The sequence below is a fragment of the Egretta garzetta genome, unplaced genomic scaffold (assembly GCF_000687185.1).
Source record: "Egretta garzetta isolate BGI_Z169 unplaced genomic scaffold, ASM68718v1 scaffold389, whole genome shotgun sequence".
Lineage (NCBI taxonomy): Eukaryota > Metazoa > Chordata > Aves > Pelecaniformes > Ardeidae > Egretta > Egretta garzetta.
The window spans coordinates 3,907-20,668 of NW_009260766.1; the positions used below are offsets into that span (position 1 = coordinate 3,907).

Sequence of the window (16,762 nt, forward strand, 5' to 3'; positions counted from 1 at the left end):
AAAATTCCTCACTGTTTTAGTAGCTCTCGTAAGCTTGGTTAGCACCGTACTCACACAAAACAAAATCTTCATTTCTGCTCCAACACTGTGACTTCCTCTGTTGTCGTTCCATTGGCTATTGCAACAAAATTTGTTATCCTTTGCTCAAGAAAGCTATTGCTGGATACTAGAAAAAGCAAAACCAAAATGAACAAAAAAGCTTACATACAGCTTATATATGCGGCAAATACTGCATCATCCCCATTGCAGACTCCATCCCTCACTCTGCAGACTGCTACTCCGTGCATATGCTGCATTTGAATTCACCTGATTAACATTACTCATTGCTGCTTGCTTCCTGCTCCCTAAATACTTCCATTTACCGGCAAAGCTGATTAAGCTGTCTCCACTTTGTTTACCATTAACTACTAGTGCCATTTGGGTACTGGACTATGCTGTTGCCTTTCAGATCTAAAGTAAAACTCCTTGGCTACCACTGTGGGTGGGGATATTAGGCAGCAAGCTGCATACACCAATAATTCTCATTATTTCACACACTTACCATTTCTGCACAGGATACAGGAGTGAGGGGGAGCATGCTGGCAAGGCTTTTCATGTGAAGAAGAACTTGTACGGTGTGGAACACTGTCTTCCCAGAACCTTCAAACCTGTTAGGAGACAGCATGGATAGCAACACCAAGAACACTAAGGATTCTAATACAAGACTGCAAGCCTGTCCTGATGCTGCTGCCTTAAAGCTTTTGTTGTTGTCTTGGGTGTTACAGCCTGAAATTTGCCGCCTTAAATGCAGGCCTGCTTTCACTAGCGCCTTTCCTTCCACTGACCCTGCTACAGAAGCAGCAGCTTGGGGCAGAGTAATAGTAATGGGAAGTTGCTGCAGCCATCTCCTTAGTGAACATCAACAAAAACCTTCCCAGCAGAAAAGCTAGGCTAAATGAATCATTATGTTTTAACAACCAGGAGATATGGAAAATGTCGCTTTAGAAAAATTAAACAGATGCTGGAGATCTCCCTTGGCATTTCAGCCTCAGCAGACACAGAATTCTCAAGAGGTTTATTGTACTTAATGAAATCCATTGGGGGGTGTTATGGTAATGGCATCTACAAGTCTCTCACTAAGGCTGTCTCCCAGTCTGAGGGAGAGAGGACATACATTAAGAAGGCCATCTTTTACCCAAAGACAAATTCTTTCTTTAATAAAATAAAGTGCACGTCCCATAGAGTACAAGATGACTAATTACTCATTAGCAGAAAATAAATTGTCTAGACAGTCTTTTCAAATAGTTCCCAATACAGCTTTTCCTTTTTTACATATACAATCATGCAATTTTATTTGATTGGATTCTTGAAAAGACTTATTTTCTTCATTCAAAGATACAGCAGAAGTTCCAAAATTGTTACGTTGTCTTTTTTGAGAGACAAGGTAGAGGTTGAATGAACGGCAGACACGCTAAAATGGTTACTGGTAGCTTCATTAAAAACATGTAGGTGCTTTCTCCACCCTTCTCCCCATCTTCCCTGCTTCTGTACATCTGCTGTAAATATATTTCTGAACATTCACAAATAATTGCCATCAAGCAGCCTTTAATGACAAGGACTTCATCAAAATTGACCTTTAGGCACCGCTGAAGAGATTAAACCACAGCATAGCGTAAAATCACTTTCCTGCCTAAACTCGTGCTTCTTGCTTCTAAACAGCAGCTCACAGATTTAGACAGAATATTTGAAGCATTTGGATTCCAAAAGGTAAACATCACTTCACACCTCACAGTTCAACAGTGACCACGTACAGTAATTTCTGTGAAACACAAAATGTATGACAAGGTAAAAGAATAAGCAAGTAAGCAATGCCTCTTTCTTTAAGTTATTTCTATGGATTTGGTGTGACTTCCAACTCTGCATGATGGTGGCAGGCCCTGGGTTTTTTCCAGACACCACCAGTATTGCTTGAAGCCCCAAATTAACATACACTGATGTTCACTTAAAAGTACTATTTATGTGAACACTACATAGATACAAATGCAAACCATAAAATAGAAAATGTAATAGATATTCTATTAGGTAATGCAGACAGGCCTAGCGATAGTTTTGTAACTACATAAACATATTTCATAATATTATTTACAGATGGAAGCAGAAACAAACGTTACCATCAAATACATTGACTTAATCAATTCTATGAATCCTTTGAACATCGTTGCTTGTAACAAAATGATCTGCAGCTCCAGCTACCTAGGAAAGGAGAGTGCTCATGATCCATTTAGTGCAATAATGCTGGCTACAAAACCTAAGAGGAGAAAACATTTTAAGAACTAGTACCACATTAGCTAGTGGGACCCCCAAAGAAAAACCAAAACATTTATGAGTTTAAAAGTTCAGCAAGATAAGCAAGAGAAATCAAGGTTATACAGCTGACCAACAAGAAAAGAAAAATTCTCCGAAGTCTTTAGATTGTCAGAAGTCAGAAGCACCAAATGTACAGTTTCTCATGCTATTTTGTTCCAGCTTCATCCTGAACATTCTCGGAGACAGCTGTCCCATAATCAAGGAAACAGCATGTCACAGATATTCCTTCAGGTACAGCACTACGTAAGCCCAAACAAAGAAAGATGAATAGACTCATCAATCCAACAGTCCTTTACCTCTGAGTGCTTGACATCATAACTTCAGTAGTGTTCCTCCATTTAAGTAAATACTGAGTAGCATGAAACTTGCTTCTCAAATAAAAAGAAATACTCGGGAGTGGATGATAAAAACAAGAGGTTCTTACAAGTTGTGCATTATGCTTTCAGCACTGGAGTATAGTAAGCCACAACAGCTAAAGATTACACAAGTTGTTTCATCTTGGCATCATAGATCAAGCATCAGAATAAACTTAGGTGAACAGTCAAGTACAACTCATTTAAAACGACTGACCCTCCAGGGAAAACCCTTCTTCTGGACCTAAAGACCAGGTGAGCAAAAATAACCTCTATGGGGATGCCATGCACAGCACACAAACACCAAAATGCCCATCAGCCTTGGTAAAACTTGACTGCATACCCAAATACAGAGGCAGGCTAACAGGAATCCTAGAAAGAGTTTTTATTTCCATTGTCATCTTTGCTCTCAAGACTTAAAAGACTCCTGGGCTTAACTGGAACTTGTACAAGATCTCACCCATTTACTACCTTCCAAAATCAGAATAATTAAGAATTCTCAAAGATAATGAAACCCAAAGCCCTTTCACTAGTTTCAGTGAGATACAGAAGATGCAGCTGTAGCTGACAAGTACTTAATCACTTATCCCCATGCAGATTTTAAAATGTCACAAGGTACAACTATATGAAAAACAAGGATGATGTGCTGCAAGCTTTCACACAAATGATTTTTCTTAAATTCTCAACTTAACTTTGAGAGTAAGCTTCTACCCAAGGGAAGCTGACTCAAAAAGACCCTTCTCTCCAAAGCTGCGTTATGGACAACTGACCAGCCTCCTGCTAAGTCATCACAAGGCCTTGTAAGTCTTAGTTAGAAGTCTAATGTGGAAGGAAACATGCACCTATTGGCAACCATCACCATGATGCACAGACAGAACCTACAGAGCAGGGTTTGGGAGCCAGGCTGCTGCGGTTTAACCCCACAGCTGCTTCTTGGAGCAGTTCTGCTGCTGGGAGCTCTGTGTGCCCAGGAGCCCAGCCGTGGCACTTGACAGAGTACTTACGCCACCCGAGCGAGACCAGTCGCTCTCAGCCTTTACAGAGTTTTGAAAAGTGCCCTTCAGAGCCAGGCCTACCACAGGCAGAGGCCGGGACCCGGCTGGTTGGCCCCATTTCTCCACAAGGCCTCAAAGGGAGTCACTGCTGCCCTTGGCAACGGAGGACTGGGCCGCTCTGCCTGGCCGTGAGATGGCACCTTCTGCACACAAAGCTGGTGGAGCGCCACGGCCCCAGTGCTCCCACAGTGGTGGTGCCTGTGGCAGTGTGTGCAGCCCTGCAGCTCGCTGCCACGTGAGAGATCACGGTCGCCCTGCCTGGGCACCAGACTTCCAGGTCCCCTACTTCAGGCTGGACAACGCCACTTGTCCCCCCGGCAATGATGGCACCACGGGGCAGCTGGAGGGAATGGCCCCACGCTGACACCAACGCTTCCTGTTGCTGTGGCCCCGCGGGCACAGATGGGCCTTTGCCACCTCAGGGGAAGGATAAGCGGTGCCAGGCACCATAACTCACCCCTCACCCTCCTGCGGGCAGGGGAAAGCTCAGCGAAGCCAGCGCAGACCTTCCCACCGTTTGCCATGCCCACTGCTGCTGTCCCGGGGGTGCACGAGCCCACCACGCTGCGATGGGGAGGCCGAGGAGGATGCAACGAGGCAGCAGAGGCTGTGGCGGCATCTCCCATTTATTCGTTCCGCGCATGGGGCAAGAGTGGGCGCTGCTCCTCAGCAGGTGGCAACTCCTCAACAGGTGGAGACTCGTAGGTGACGCAGAGGGAGGAGAAGAGACAGCCCAGGAAGGACACCAAGCTGGCGAAGTACATGGCGCCACTGGCGCTGCCCACAGTTGCCGTCAGCGGCCCCATGGCCAGGGCCACGAGGATCTGTGCCAAGAAGTACTGGCAGCTCAGCAGGGAGATGTCAACGCCCATCCCGCGCCGTGTGCCCTCCACTTGGGAGCCTACAAACTGCGGGGGACACAGCGTAAGGGGACGCCGCGAGAACCCCTCTCCCCTCCCCAGCCCGGGGGCTCACCTCACGGCTCTGGTAGTAGTCGCAGAGCAGGGAGTAGGGCAGCGTGCAGAGTGTGGCGAAGAGGATGCCGTAGGTAGCGCACAGTGACAGCACCACATAGATGTTTCTGGAGAGTGTGGCCAGCCCCGTCCCCAGCCCAAAGGCCAAATATGCCACGAAGTACAGCGTCAAAAAATATGCACCGAAGTCCAGCGTCCGTGTGCTGACCCGCTCCTCCAGCTTCTCCAGCACAGCTGCAAGACAATGTCACGGCATTCGGGGTGAAGTGCAGCCCTCCCTGCTCCTAGCTGGTCAGTGGATCCGAGAGGTGCGCCTTCAGGCCCTGCAGCCCAGCCGTTAGGCAGCCACATCTCGGCAGCAACCGTTACATCTTTGAGTAACTGGTGGCTCGCACATGTGTACCAAGGACCCCTTCCAAATCCCACTGCCATAACACAGCCTTGCTGCCCTACCTAGGTGGAAGGCATGGCAGAGCTGAAGCCTGGCAGGGCCCCCTGTCCCAGAGGGGTAAATGGGAACTGTTGGAGCGGGGAGAGGGGCAGAGCGAGGCAGATACACAACACACATGACAAGGTGCTGGGGTGGTGCATGACACCGGGGCGCTCTGCCAGGGGCACAGAGGCACTGAGTGCTGCTGCACCAGAACTGTGCCTATGGTGGCTGCATGTATTTCTGGATTCAATGTACATTGAAAACACCACTTGTGAAAGGAACTATATACTAACAGAGATGTATTTTTACTGGACTTCTGACCTCACATGCTGCCAGTGCAGGGCAAGCTAACTAGCAGAGAGAATACGGTAAAAAAGAACACTCTTCTTTAGCACTCGTGCCATGTGGTAGGCTATGTGCAACATAAATGCCAGACTACTTGTTGCAGAAACACCGCTTAAGGAGCAGGTGCATCTTTCTCACAGCAGTGTCTAAGATAGCTGTACTAAGTACCTGAATAGAAAGCAGCACTGAATGCATAGATGCACATTCCCCAGCAGCCCATGGTGACCCCAGCGTTGTACTTCTGATACTCATCTGAGTTGTGAGGCGCTTTCGGATTCCCTTGAAACACCACTTCTCCCATGAAATCGGTATAGAAGAGTAACATCCCCTCAAACGAAAGCCATCCTGAAAGAAGCCAGAATCAACCTATTAGGATTGCAGAGTATCTGTTTCCCCTTCTAAGCTTACACGGATGATATTAGCTAGATCACAAATCACAACTGAAGCCAGGTTGTGCAATGTGAGCATTGCATAACGTTCGGCCACATTTATCTGTGACTGCTGTTCCCCATGCATTACGCTACAACATTTGTCAAAGACATTCAGGATTTATCCTTTGAATTCCTAAGTGGAATCCTAGAGGCTGACTGCAGGCCACAGAATACTGGTTTAGCGAGACAGAAACATAGATAGCAGTAGTCTGAGCTGCCTTCATGTTTTGACAGGACACAACGCTCGGTTTCAGAATGGCTCATCACATAGTCGTTTCACATTGCTGTTGTTCTCCCATATAGAAGTGGAAGGAGTGCTTCTTATGTCACGGTTGCAGCCTCTATAGTGCCTCCGACACAGTTAAAACCTCCTACTCACAAACCAGCATCAGCACCACTGATGCAGGCAATCTCTTAATTCCTTTCACAGCCAATGAGTATTAACTATCTGTTACCTTCTGTCCAATTTTCTGTAAGCTGGACTGCTTGCAAGCCCTTCCTAACCATCAGTCACCCACTGGTAAGAAGAAAGGTAACAGTGCATTGGTTACGGGCACTCCTGCAGTGTTGCATTCTGCATCTCCGCACAGCCTGTTCTGGGATCCCTATACAGAGGCTGTCAAAGGGAGGAAAGTGAACGCTGGTCTCAGGTGTAAGCAGGGAAATACAACTAATCTCATCTTTCTGCTCTGTAATGCCAGTTTTGGAGCATTAAAAAAAAAATTAGTCGATAGTTTCAAGTTCTTGGCTCGGTGGCATTTTTCTCATCCCAGTGTAAACACTCCATTTAACAGACGCGCTGATTTAGGCTGTTGTTATTCCCTTTCTACGAATGTAGGTTTCACTGTTTTGTTGGTTTTTTTTTTTCCTTTTTCACTGTTCTAAGAAACTAAATACCAGAAAGTACCTTATTGCTGAGTATATATGGAATAAATCATGTCCTCTCTAGTTAGCAGCCATTGCAGCAATAGATAAAATATTTTAAAACATTCATCCAAGATAGACTACTTCACAGTGAAAGCAAGATGGCACTTTCTGAATACCTAGGAAGTGGTTGATGCAGAGGTTACGAAGAGCCTTGGGCATCTGGCAGATGGTCGAACAAAGAAGTTTCATGGAGAGTGGTTGCTCAGAGGTCTCGCCTGATCCATTCAGCTCGCTCTCATACTTAACACCATTCAGCAAGATATTGGCAACCTGCATCATAAGAACTCCCAGGTCAACACAACAAAAACCCAAACATCCTTTGAGCAAACTTATGCAATATTACACACCTATCTGATCATCTGAAAGTTAAACTCTGCTGCTGCAGTATGTTGACTTGAAGATGAAGAACAGTGTATTTAGCTAAGCTGGAAGTTCAGCCTAGAAAAAGTGTTAAATGGCAGCAGCTGCACTGCAGCTTTCAGTATACTTGAAACAGTACCCTTTACTTCTCTAGGGTATTTGACAACCACATCCAGATGCTAGCGTAGGGATCACATAGTCGTTTCACATTGCTGTTGTTCTCCCATATAGAAGTGGAAGGAGTGCTTCTTATGTCACGGTTGCAGCCTCTATAGTGCCTCCGACACAGTTAAAACCTCCTACTCACAAACCAGCATCAGCACCACTGATGCAGGCAATCTCTTAATTCCTTTCACAGCCAATGAGTATTAACTATCTGTTACCTTCTGTCCAATTTTCTGTAAGCTGGACTGCTTGCAAGCCCTTCCTAACCATCAGTCACCCACTGGTAAGAAGAAAGGTAACAGTGCATTGGTTACGGGCACTCCTGCAGTGTTGCATTCTGCATCTCCGCACAGCCTGTTCTGGGATCCCTATACAGAGGCTGTCAAAGGGAGGAAAGTGAACGCTGGTCTCAGGTGTAAGCAGGGAAATACAACTAATCTCATCTTTCTGCTCTGTAATGCCAGTTTTGGAGCATTAAAAAAAAAATTAGTCGATAGTTTCAAGTTCTTGGCTCGGTGGCATTTTTCTCATCCCAGTGTAAACACTCCATTTAACAGACGCGCTGATTTAGGCTGTTGTTATTCCCTTTCTACGAATGTAGGTTTCACTGTTTTGTTGGTTTTTTTTTTCCTTTTTCACTGTTCTAAGAAACTAAATACCAGAAAGTACCTTATTGCTGAGTATATATGGAATAAATCATGTCCTCTCTAGTTAGCAGCCATTGCAGCAATAGATAAAATATTTTAAAACATTCATCCAAGATAGACTACTTCACAGTGAAAGCAAGATGGCACTTTCTGAATACCTAGGAAGTGGTTGATGCAGAGGTTACGAAGAGCCTTGGGCATCTGGCAGATGGTCGAACAAAGAAGTTTCATGGAGAGTGGTTGCTCAGAGGTCTCGCCTGATCCATTCAGCTCGCTCTCATACTTAACACCATTCAGCAAGATATTGGCAACCTGCATCATAAGAACTCCCAGGTCAACACAACAAAAACCCAAACATCCTTTGAGCAAACTTATGCAATATTACACACCTATCTGATCATCTGAAAGTTAAACTCTGCTGCTGCAGTATGTTGACTTGAAGATGAAGAACAGTGTATTTAGCTAAGCTGGAAGTTCAGCCTAGAAAAAGCGTTAAATGGCAGCAGCTGCACTGCAGCTTTCAGTATACTTGAAACAGTACCCTTTACTTCTCTAGGGTATTTGACAACCACATCCAGATGCTAGCGTAGGGACATAAATTCCATTGCGTTTAATAGGAACTGTACCCACATTCAGGTGATTTCTATGTGCACAGTATGTAAAATCCTGGCCCTAACAAAGTCTGCTCTCACAAACTGGGTCAAAGTACAGCAACAGCAACAAACAAAAAACAAAACAAAACAAACAAACAAAAAAAACCCACACACCGCACCCCAGCCAAAAAAAAAACCCAACCAAAAAAAACAACAGAGGACAGTTTACCTCGTCCTGGGTCATAAAAAAATGGGCCAGCATACAGAGGTCTCAGACATTCCAAGTTATCACCAACAGTGGGAGGTGAGGTCAGAGTCTTATCCCTGGGTAAGGGAAACCTCACCTCCCTGATGGAACCAGATGTAATGACTGCCATAAGGAGAAGCTCATGGGAGAATCCTATCCCTGGCCCTATCTTGCAGGTATTTCTGTGGAAAGGGAAGATACAGGCTCAATAAAAATGTGTCTTTTTCTGCCATCATGTGGTAGCTCCCTGGGAGGTGAAGCAGGGCTAAAAACACCGACCTGACTTTCATACATGGCCCAGTGAGAGCAGAACGCTCCCATTTCTGCCATCTTAACAAAGGCAGTTGACAGACTGACAGAGCAAATTTGCATCCTGACTGCTATTTTACAGGTATGCTGTTCCCATAATGACTTTATGAGCAAACTGTCACAAGCAGTCTTTAATGATGAATTTGTGCACCACACATTTAAAACTATACGAAGAGATTAAATGAATGCTCAGGGTTACATAGTCGTATCATTGATTTATCTGCCCTCACCTGTTGGCTGAAGGTTACATTTCTTCTTCTGCTATTTTCTGGACAGTGTCCTGTCACGGTATCTGGAATGGCCAAAGTCTGAGGTCTTTTCAGGATCCCCGACGACCGTGGCTTTATTGCATCCAGCGAGCCCACCCTTAGTGCCTCGCCGTCAGAGCCCGGTGTTATGCTGCTCTCCCCTTGCTCCGGAACTCCATTTTCTCCTTGGTAACAGCCATCAGGTACCCGAGGAAAGCTGACACTGACAGGCTGCCTGGGCAAGCTAGCTGGAAGTGCTAATGAACTACTGTGCCCGCCTGTAAAACAGTCTATAAGCACACTGTCAATATTTGAAGTCCCAAATGATGATGCAAACTCATTAATTCCTGTCAAGGAATTGTCTCTGCTGACAAAACTGCCATATTTGGGTGTGAGTGGGCTGAGGGGGGAAACAGGACTTGTAAAACTTGCATACAAGTGAGTTGAGTTATGAGAAACAAAGTTTTCATTTACACCCTCCTCAACGAAGAGAGGTGGAGAAGGAGGAAGAGGAAGACTTGGACTCTTCATCACCTTTTTCTTCCTGCTAAAGGACCTTAAGGGTCTTTCTGGAATACTAACTAGAGTCAGCACAGTGGTGATAGTCAGTATAACTGAGGTGAAGACATAGATGACGCGAAGTTGCCCTCCCACAGCTTTTCCAAAACTGGTTTTATCCCAGTGTATTCCTCCAACAACATAACCAAAGCCACCTCCAAGACCTAGTGGAAAAACAGAGTCAAGATTATCTTCCCTAGCCAATCCTGGAAGTCAGTAACAGCACAGCACTATTTGTCTAATGATTTGTGAGTAGAATCCGACTCAACCCCTTTTCAATTCAAATGCAGTAATAAACACAGTTATCCGTGCCACAAGGACAGTCTGGATGTACAAACACGGTACAGAAAGAGGGAGAAGGTCAGTGCTGTAGATGATACAAGTAATTAAAAATGCTAGTTCTTTCTTTGCCAAGAATAAACCACTTTACCTTCAGCTATTTCAGTCCGTAAAACAGAAGTGTCCACCAGCCTCGTGGCAAGGCTCTGCAATCAGTCAGCTAAGACTGTTTTCCTGAAAGTAAGTGAAAATCCATTTTCCTCACTCCGTTAGAGGAACGCAGATCTAACTGCGTCAAAAACAGACCGAATCACTTCAGAAGCATAGCAAGCTCATTACTCAGCAATGTGTTGACAGTATACAAAACTGTCACTGCATTACCACCGATGAACAGGGAAGTTCTGAGGGTACCGGATACCTCTCTCACTCCATTCACACGGTGAAAGTCTTACGACACATTCTTTCTTATGAACAAATTCAAGAACATGAAACAGTCTCCTGATGGAGAGGAAAACTAGACTAGGGCAGCACAGCAATTGAAGGTGACAGCAATGAGAGATCACAGAGCCCAGTATGTGCTTTCCCCTCCAACACAGCGAATAAAAAAGGCATTTTCCACACTTGCAGGAAGCCAAACCTCCTCCCTCGAGGGACAATTTTGTTTCTGTAGGTGTTATAAATGATGTGAGGCACCTTTGGATGAACAACCCAGGAATGTGTCTTGTTTGACTTTTGGTAGTTACAAAAGCCTTTTGCAGTAAACAGGATTTTGTTTTCAAAGTTAATTAGCACTACGTCTCCAGTCACATGGTTATTATGCTTATATAGGAAAAGACCAGTGATTTACACTCTGCTTTTTCACAGCAGGGTTCGTTTATTTGGGTTCGCGTCACCCAGAAAGCACCAAGAAAGCATACCTGCTAACAAAGCGTGGATGTTGAGGCCCCTGTCCTGATCCACTGGGCTGCATACATCCATCATGTAGGCATGACTGGGATTGTCTGCTGAATCTGCGCTGAAGTCCATGAGGACAACACCGCAAACCGTAAGAATGATCCCCCATTTGTGGTTATTCGCGGTGTCAGACAAGGCACTCCCTATATCTTTGCCATTCAGCATAAGCGAGAGCCCAAGCAACGCTCCTGGGAATAAAACCAAATCAAAATCAATCCACTGGCTGTTTGTAAGCAAAAAAACTTGCACCGCTCCATGCTCTAAAAGCATTATACTACCTGTACAGCTTTGCAGCAAGCACTATTTATTGCTCTTGTTCAGGTCACCACAGTCTGGGGAATGAGTGTGCCTCATAGGATATCCACAATCCTTTTCCACTACTCAAAGCTTACACATGTCTAGAACTAATTCTGGCCAAAGAAAAACATTCTTGACCCTCAAAACATCATCTCTTCAGACTCTGACAAGAGAACCTTTTATGTGTGGATCTCCGGCTGCCAAAGCATGACCTCAGCACCACTCACCACCTTCTTCAGACCCACAATACCCAACATCTCAGAGGCATTTTGTTGAGCCTAGTGGGGGGATGTCACAGAAGAGAGATGCGTAATATTTTTACTTTACAAGCATTATGCCCATCATTTCTAAAAGACACACCTACTGCTAAGACCAGAATGAAAGGTCTTCTCCTCCCGAATCTTGATGTGCATCTGTCACTCCAGGCCCCCAGCAAAGGCTGTAGCAAGAACCCTAGAAAAAAGGAATCACTAATAAGTAGCATTTTTCTACAAGCCTGTTTTGCAGAGGAGTTAAAATAAGTAGCTTGAAAGGCAGTTAAAGGCAGGACACCATAGCATAGTGATATCCCCAGTTGGTACTAGTCACCCAGGTCCCCACACAATGTACTTCCTGGCACTTCCCAGGATGGGGACTGAATAACATAATGTGCTGCTGCTCACTGTCATGGCAGTTCACTCTGCATCACTAATACAGCAGAGTTTGACATCAGGTTAAGAGTAAGAGTACAACAGTTTTATGTTCTAAAGGACTCTGTTCCTTACAAGCTATTTCATTTACCCCATGTTAGATGGGAGATCCCCTGTAGAATTAGCTTGGAAGACAGCATGAAGCAAACATGTGAGTTGGAAAGGTGCCTGGACTACTCTGGGCCAGCCTGTGAGTACGGGCTCATCTACTCTCTTATTCTGAAGTACATCCCAGAAGTATAAGAACATGCAGAACAAAGTTTCCAAGTGTTTATAGCCCATCCTGTGGTTCTTCCCATAGCAACGGATATGCTCCCAGCCCTGCCTCTGTGCTAAGGCAAGTAATCAGGTGCCCGTAACAGTAGTGGTCAGTGGTCTTTCATCATTGGAAGACCTCATTTGTTTCAGAAAGTTTAACAGAAGGCGGCAATCCCCAATGAAAATGTTTTTTTTTTCATTCACCTTTGCGAGCTGTCTCTGTATGCTTTTCTCCATAGGGACATAAAGGGATACACTGATCCTCTTTTGCTAGTTTTTAAATGTAGGAACAGAGCAACCAAAACTTACACTCGCACAAGATGTAAGAGGTTGAGAAGCCACTAAAAGAACAGACCTTTTGATCACATCGGGCCCATTTCAGGCAAGACACAGCAAGGATTATTCTCCATTCAACTGTCTAAAAGTATGGCTAGTGCTTCTTAACCTCAAGAGCACACAGAACATACTTGTGAACAGCTGAGATAGAGAAAACAAAAAAACATATAACCCCCGTGTAACGGAAAAAAACAAGAGGAAAGAAATAGCGTAAAGTTACCTAATATAGGGCTGATGAACCACACCATTCCATACAATTGGTCTGGAAGCCCCATCTGAAGCAGCACAGGGGTAACATAGGCTGTTTCCATGGCATAGCTGAACTCCAGCCCAAAGAGAATGCACCCATTAAACAGGAGTTCTAGGAAAGACCTCTGAGGCTGGAGATCCCCAAATTCAGTCAAATCAATAGGACATGGAGTATTTGGCGGTGGTGGTGGTGAAGGGCGGATGTGTTTTCTCCTTTTTGGATGTCTCTTGAAGTTGTTGGCCCGATGACTTATGTGCCGTGTGACCAATCCAGAATAGCCTGGAACTTGCGACCTCCAGAGTTCCTGAGAAGCCACACTCGGCAAGAGCACAGCATCACTAACAGAGGTCGTTGCAGATGGTGGAATCATCACGGGTAGGCGTCTGGAAGAAAAAAATAGCTCAGAATAAAATGGCTAAGTAAGAAAAACTTTGCTTAATTTAATTTACTGAAGGTCAGGCTGTTTCTCAACATTTCACACACAAAGTGCAGCCTTCGTATTAGCTACAACCTTTTCTCTCTATCTCTTAACACAAGGCATACGTGTTTTATGGGCATGCCTCCTCCATTTTTGCATAAATGAGACACCAGAGATCCTATCTTGGTTACCTAACCATTGCCTACCACCACCAGGGATTAAGACTGAAATATTTAAAACAATTAGCAGTCAGACATGTCACACTACCCAGGAGTTCCTACAACAGCAGGTTTACATTTATCTGCAATTCACTCGAGCTAAATTAAGATGAACCATGACTTCAGTCTAAGTTTACAATAAAGCAAAGCTGTGGCTTGGCTGCAGACCCAGACCCCTGCTACAATGTGAAATCACCTTTCAGTACTGATCCTACCATTCCTGTTGCCTGTGCTGAGGCCAAGCCTTAAGCAGAAGTTTTTTCCGCCGTGACAGAGTTTGGTTTTCTTGCTGTTTACATTCCTGAGTGCAGCAGAGACACCCTGTTGCAAGGACAGGGTCTGCTCATCTGCTTCTTGGTGGTTCTATTTCCATAAGCCTTTACCAGGGCACCCAAAGAATGTGGTTTTGAAGTTCAGACTACCCAAGCTGAACAGCTGGACGAGGTGAGCTGACAACAAATATGCTTGGAATCAGAAGTTGGTATCATTTTTCAGGGCAGGAATGGCAGTTTCAAACTAATTCCTGAGAAGAAGATACATAGCCCTCCCAGCCACCCTCAGCACTGCTGCTCCTCTCTGAGAGATTAATGGCATGTAAGTGCTGAACAGCCTCCTCCAGTCTCATCAGAATCATTCCTGTAGCCAAAGAGCGCATACTGCGGTGGGTAAAACAGCCAAATACGTTCCAAAATAGCATCTCAGGATAGATGCTGACAGATCTGCTGAATTAACAAATCACACGTGATTTCTTGCCTCTTGTTGTCAGAAATGGAAACAGCTCGTAAGTGAAGTCTGACCTTTTCTTCATGCTTTCTTGTCCACAGACCAAAGGCTGCTGCTGGACAAGGATGGCTCCACATCATCTCACACCTTGTCCTCGTTTCAGCTGGGATAGAGTTAATTTTCTTCCTAGTAGCTAGCATAATGCTGTGTTTTGGATTTAGTACGAGAACAATGTTGATAACACACCGATGTTTTAGTTGTTGCCAAGTCCTGCTTACACCAGGCAAGGACTTTTCAGCTTCCCCTGCTCTGCCAGGGGACCAAGGAGCCGGGAGGGGGCACAGCCAGGACAGCCGACCCCAACTGGCCAAAGGGCTATTCCAGACCGTATGATGTCATGCTCGGGGGGAGTTGGCTGGGGGGAGAGCGATCGCTGCTCGGGATGGGCCAGGCATCGGTCAGCAGGTGGTGAGCGATTGCACTGTGCACCACTTGTTTTGTATACTCTGTATATTCTATTATTATTATTATTATTATTACCATCCTCTGCCTTTTTATTAATCTGTCCTTATCTCAACCCACAGGTTTTGACTTTTTTTTTTCCCCGATTCTCTCCCCCATCCCACTGAGGGAGGGGGGCAGTGGGCGAGCAGCTGTGTGGTGTTCAGCTGCCTGCTGGGTTAAACCACAACACACCTCTTCAGGAAAATCCTCACGGCTGCACACTAGTAAGCAAAACTTTTTTGTTTACAGTTCCCCTGGGGAAAAGACTGCCAGATGTTCTGCTACTTCGGCTGTACAGAACTCCCACAAATCTCCCGTTTTCTGCTACCTCTTCTGGCATATTTCACGCACCAGTCTTTCTTCCCATAGACCTTAGGCTACGCAACACCATTCTTTGCTGCACACCCCCAACTATTATCAAAGGCAGAACTCTATAAACCCACGTTTACCATCACACTGACACAATGGTTGTTAAGCATGGTGCAATGATGCCTTACACCGAACAATCCCCAGTTCCACGCAAGCGTCCAAAGACAGACATTGCACAATGCAAAACTGAATGCCAAGCACCTCACGTTAAAACTGCAGTTGGGGTAACTTGACTGTATCTGGGGCCTGACAGGAATGAGGAAGGGTGAAAGAGGGAAGACATCTATTGAAGTATCACTAACATTGTACTACAGGTTTCCTCCAGACTGCTCCTCTTCAGACCAAGATGCATACCACATAAGAGAGAAGAAAAAACGATTCGTAATTGTAACTATACACCTTTGAGAAGCCCCATCTCACAAGTCACCAACAGCAATCTGCATTTTGTTAGGAAAGTTTGTTAGACACAAAGTTCCCTAGATAGACCAACAGAAGGAGAAGCATATCAAGACCTCGTGAAGATGCCCGCGCCAGTGTTTCCCCTCAATGTTGTTTTCACATTACTGAAAACTTCTTCTGACCCATTCCCTTCATAAGCAGAGTACTTACTTCGCAGGAGCGAGTTAAAAGCGAGTTAAAAATGAGGAGAGAGATACCAGAAAAAAAGACATAACGAAAGCCCAGTCAGATACATGACAAACGCTCCAACAAGCCCTTCCAAGAAGCATGACAGCACAGCTGTGCTAGTACGCCCCTTCACCGCTGATATACCATGCTATCTGCACCCAGGGTGTTGATCTCCCTATATGCATCTATTATTTACTTTTTGTACTAAATCCTCCTTTGCTTTCCTGCTCTGTAGTGTGCGTTGCAAAGGAATTGTATCACAAGTTGTAAAGTGGCAACATTTTAGTGACAAAGGGAAAGAACCTTTCTGCACGGCTCAAAAATACGTGTGGTGATCTGCAATTGCTTGGAACAAAACGCTATCATTGACAGCACGTCACTGGTCCAGCAGAAAGTCAGCAAAAAAACATGAACTGAGCCTATATTCTCCATTGCCCATTTTCCTCAACTTACGACTCATTCCGCAGAGGGCATCTTCAAAGGACTTAAGCCCACCCTCAGGTGAATCTAGCTGGTGAGCACAACAGCTTCAAAGCAGGAAACCTCTCCTTCAGCACGGAAAACAATTACACAGCTGTTAACTTTCACTGTCAATAGCTGTTCACGGTTTTCGGCACGTGTTATACCAAAACCCGCGCATCTCAACCTGCGGGGCCTTGGCCGCCTGCCCTCTGCGCAGTCCCACGCGCGCACGCAGCCCACGCGCGCGGCGGGCAGGACCCGTCCGCCATCGTTCCTCCCGGGCACCTCTGCGCCGAGAGCGAGTTGCTCCTTCTCTGGCAGACTCTAGTCCCGGTTTTCCCGTGGCGGGCACCGAGGGCTCCAAACACACCGCGGCCTCAACGCCGC

The 16,762-nt window shown here is 45.5% G+C and overlaps 1 protein-coding gene across 3 annotated transcripts in view; it reads right to left on the reverse strand.

Moving 5' to 3' along the window:
* Window positions 1–659: 659 nt before the first annotated feature.
* The window catches only part of SLC45A1 (solute carrier family 45 member 1), a 43,328-nt gene continuing 27,225 nt past the window's right edge, over window positions 660–16,762 (reverse strand). For all 3 annotated transcript variants that reach the window (XM_035901524.1, XM_009646120.2, XM_035901525.1), the window contains 8 exons: window positions 13,025–13,437; window positions 11,882–11,974; window positions 11,188–11,412; window positions 9,416–10,155; window positions 8,195–8,348; window positions 5,675–5,851; window positions 4,730–4,962; window positions 660–4,662 (listed from right to left, as the gene is read on the reverse strand). In XM_035901524.1, the coding sequence (XP_035757417.1) occupies window positions 4,381–4,662; window positions 4,730–4,962; window positions 5,675–5,851; window positions 8,195–8,348; window positions 9,416–10,155; window positions 11,188–11,412; window positions 11,882–11,974; window positions 13,025–13,424 (2,304 nt within the window). In that variant the 5' untranslated portion in view covers window positions 13,425–13,437 and the 3' untranslated portion in view covers window positions 660–4,380. The remainder of the gene's footprint in view (window positions 4,663–4,729; window positions 4,963–5,674; window positions 5,852–8,194; window positions 8,349–9,415; window positions 10,156–11,187; window positions 11,413–11,881; window positions 11,975–13,024; window positions 13,438–16,762) is intronic.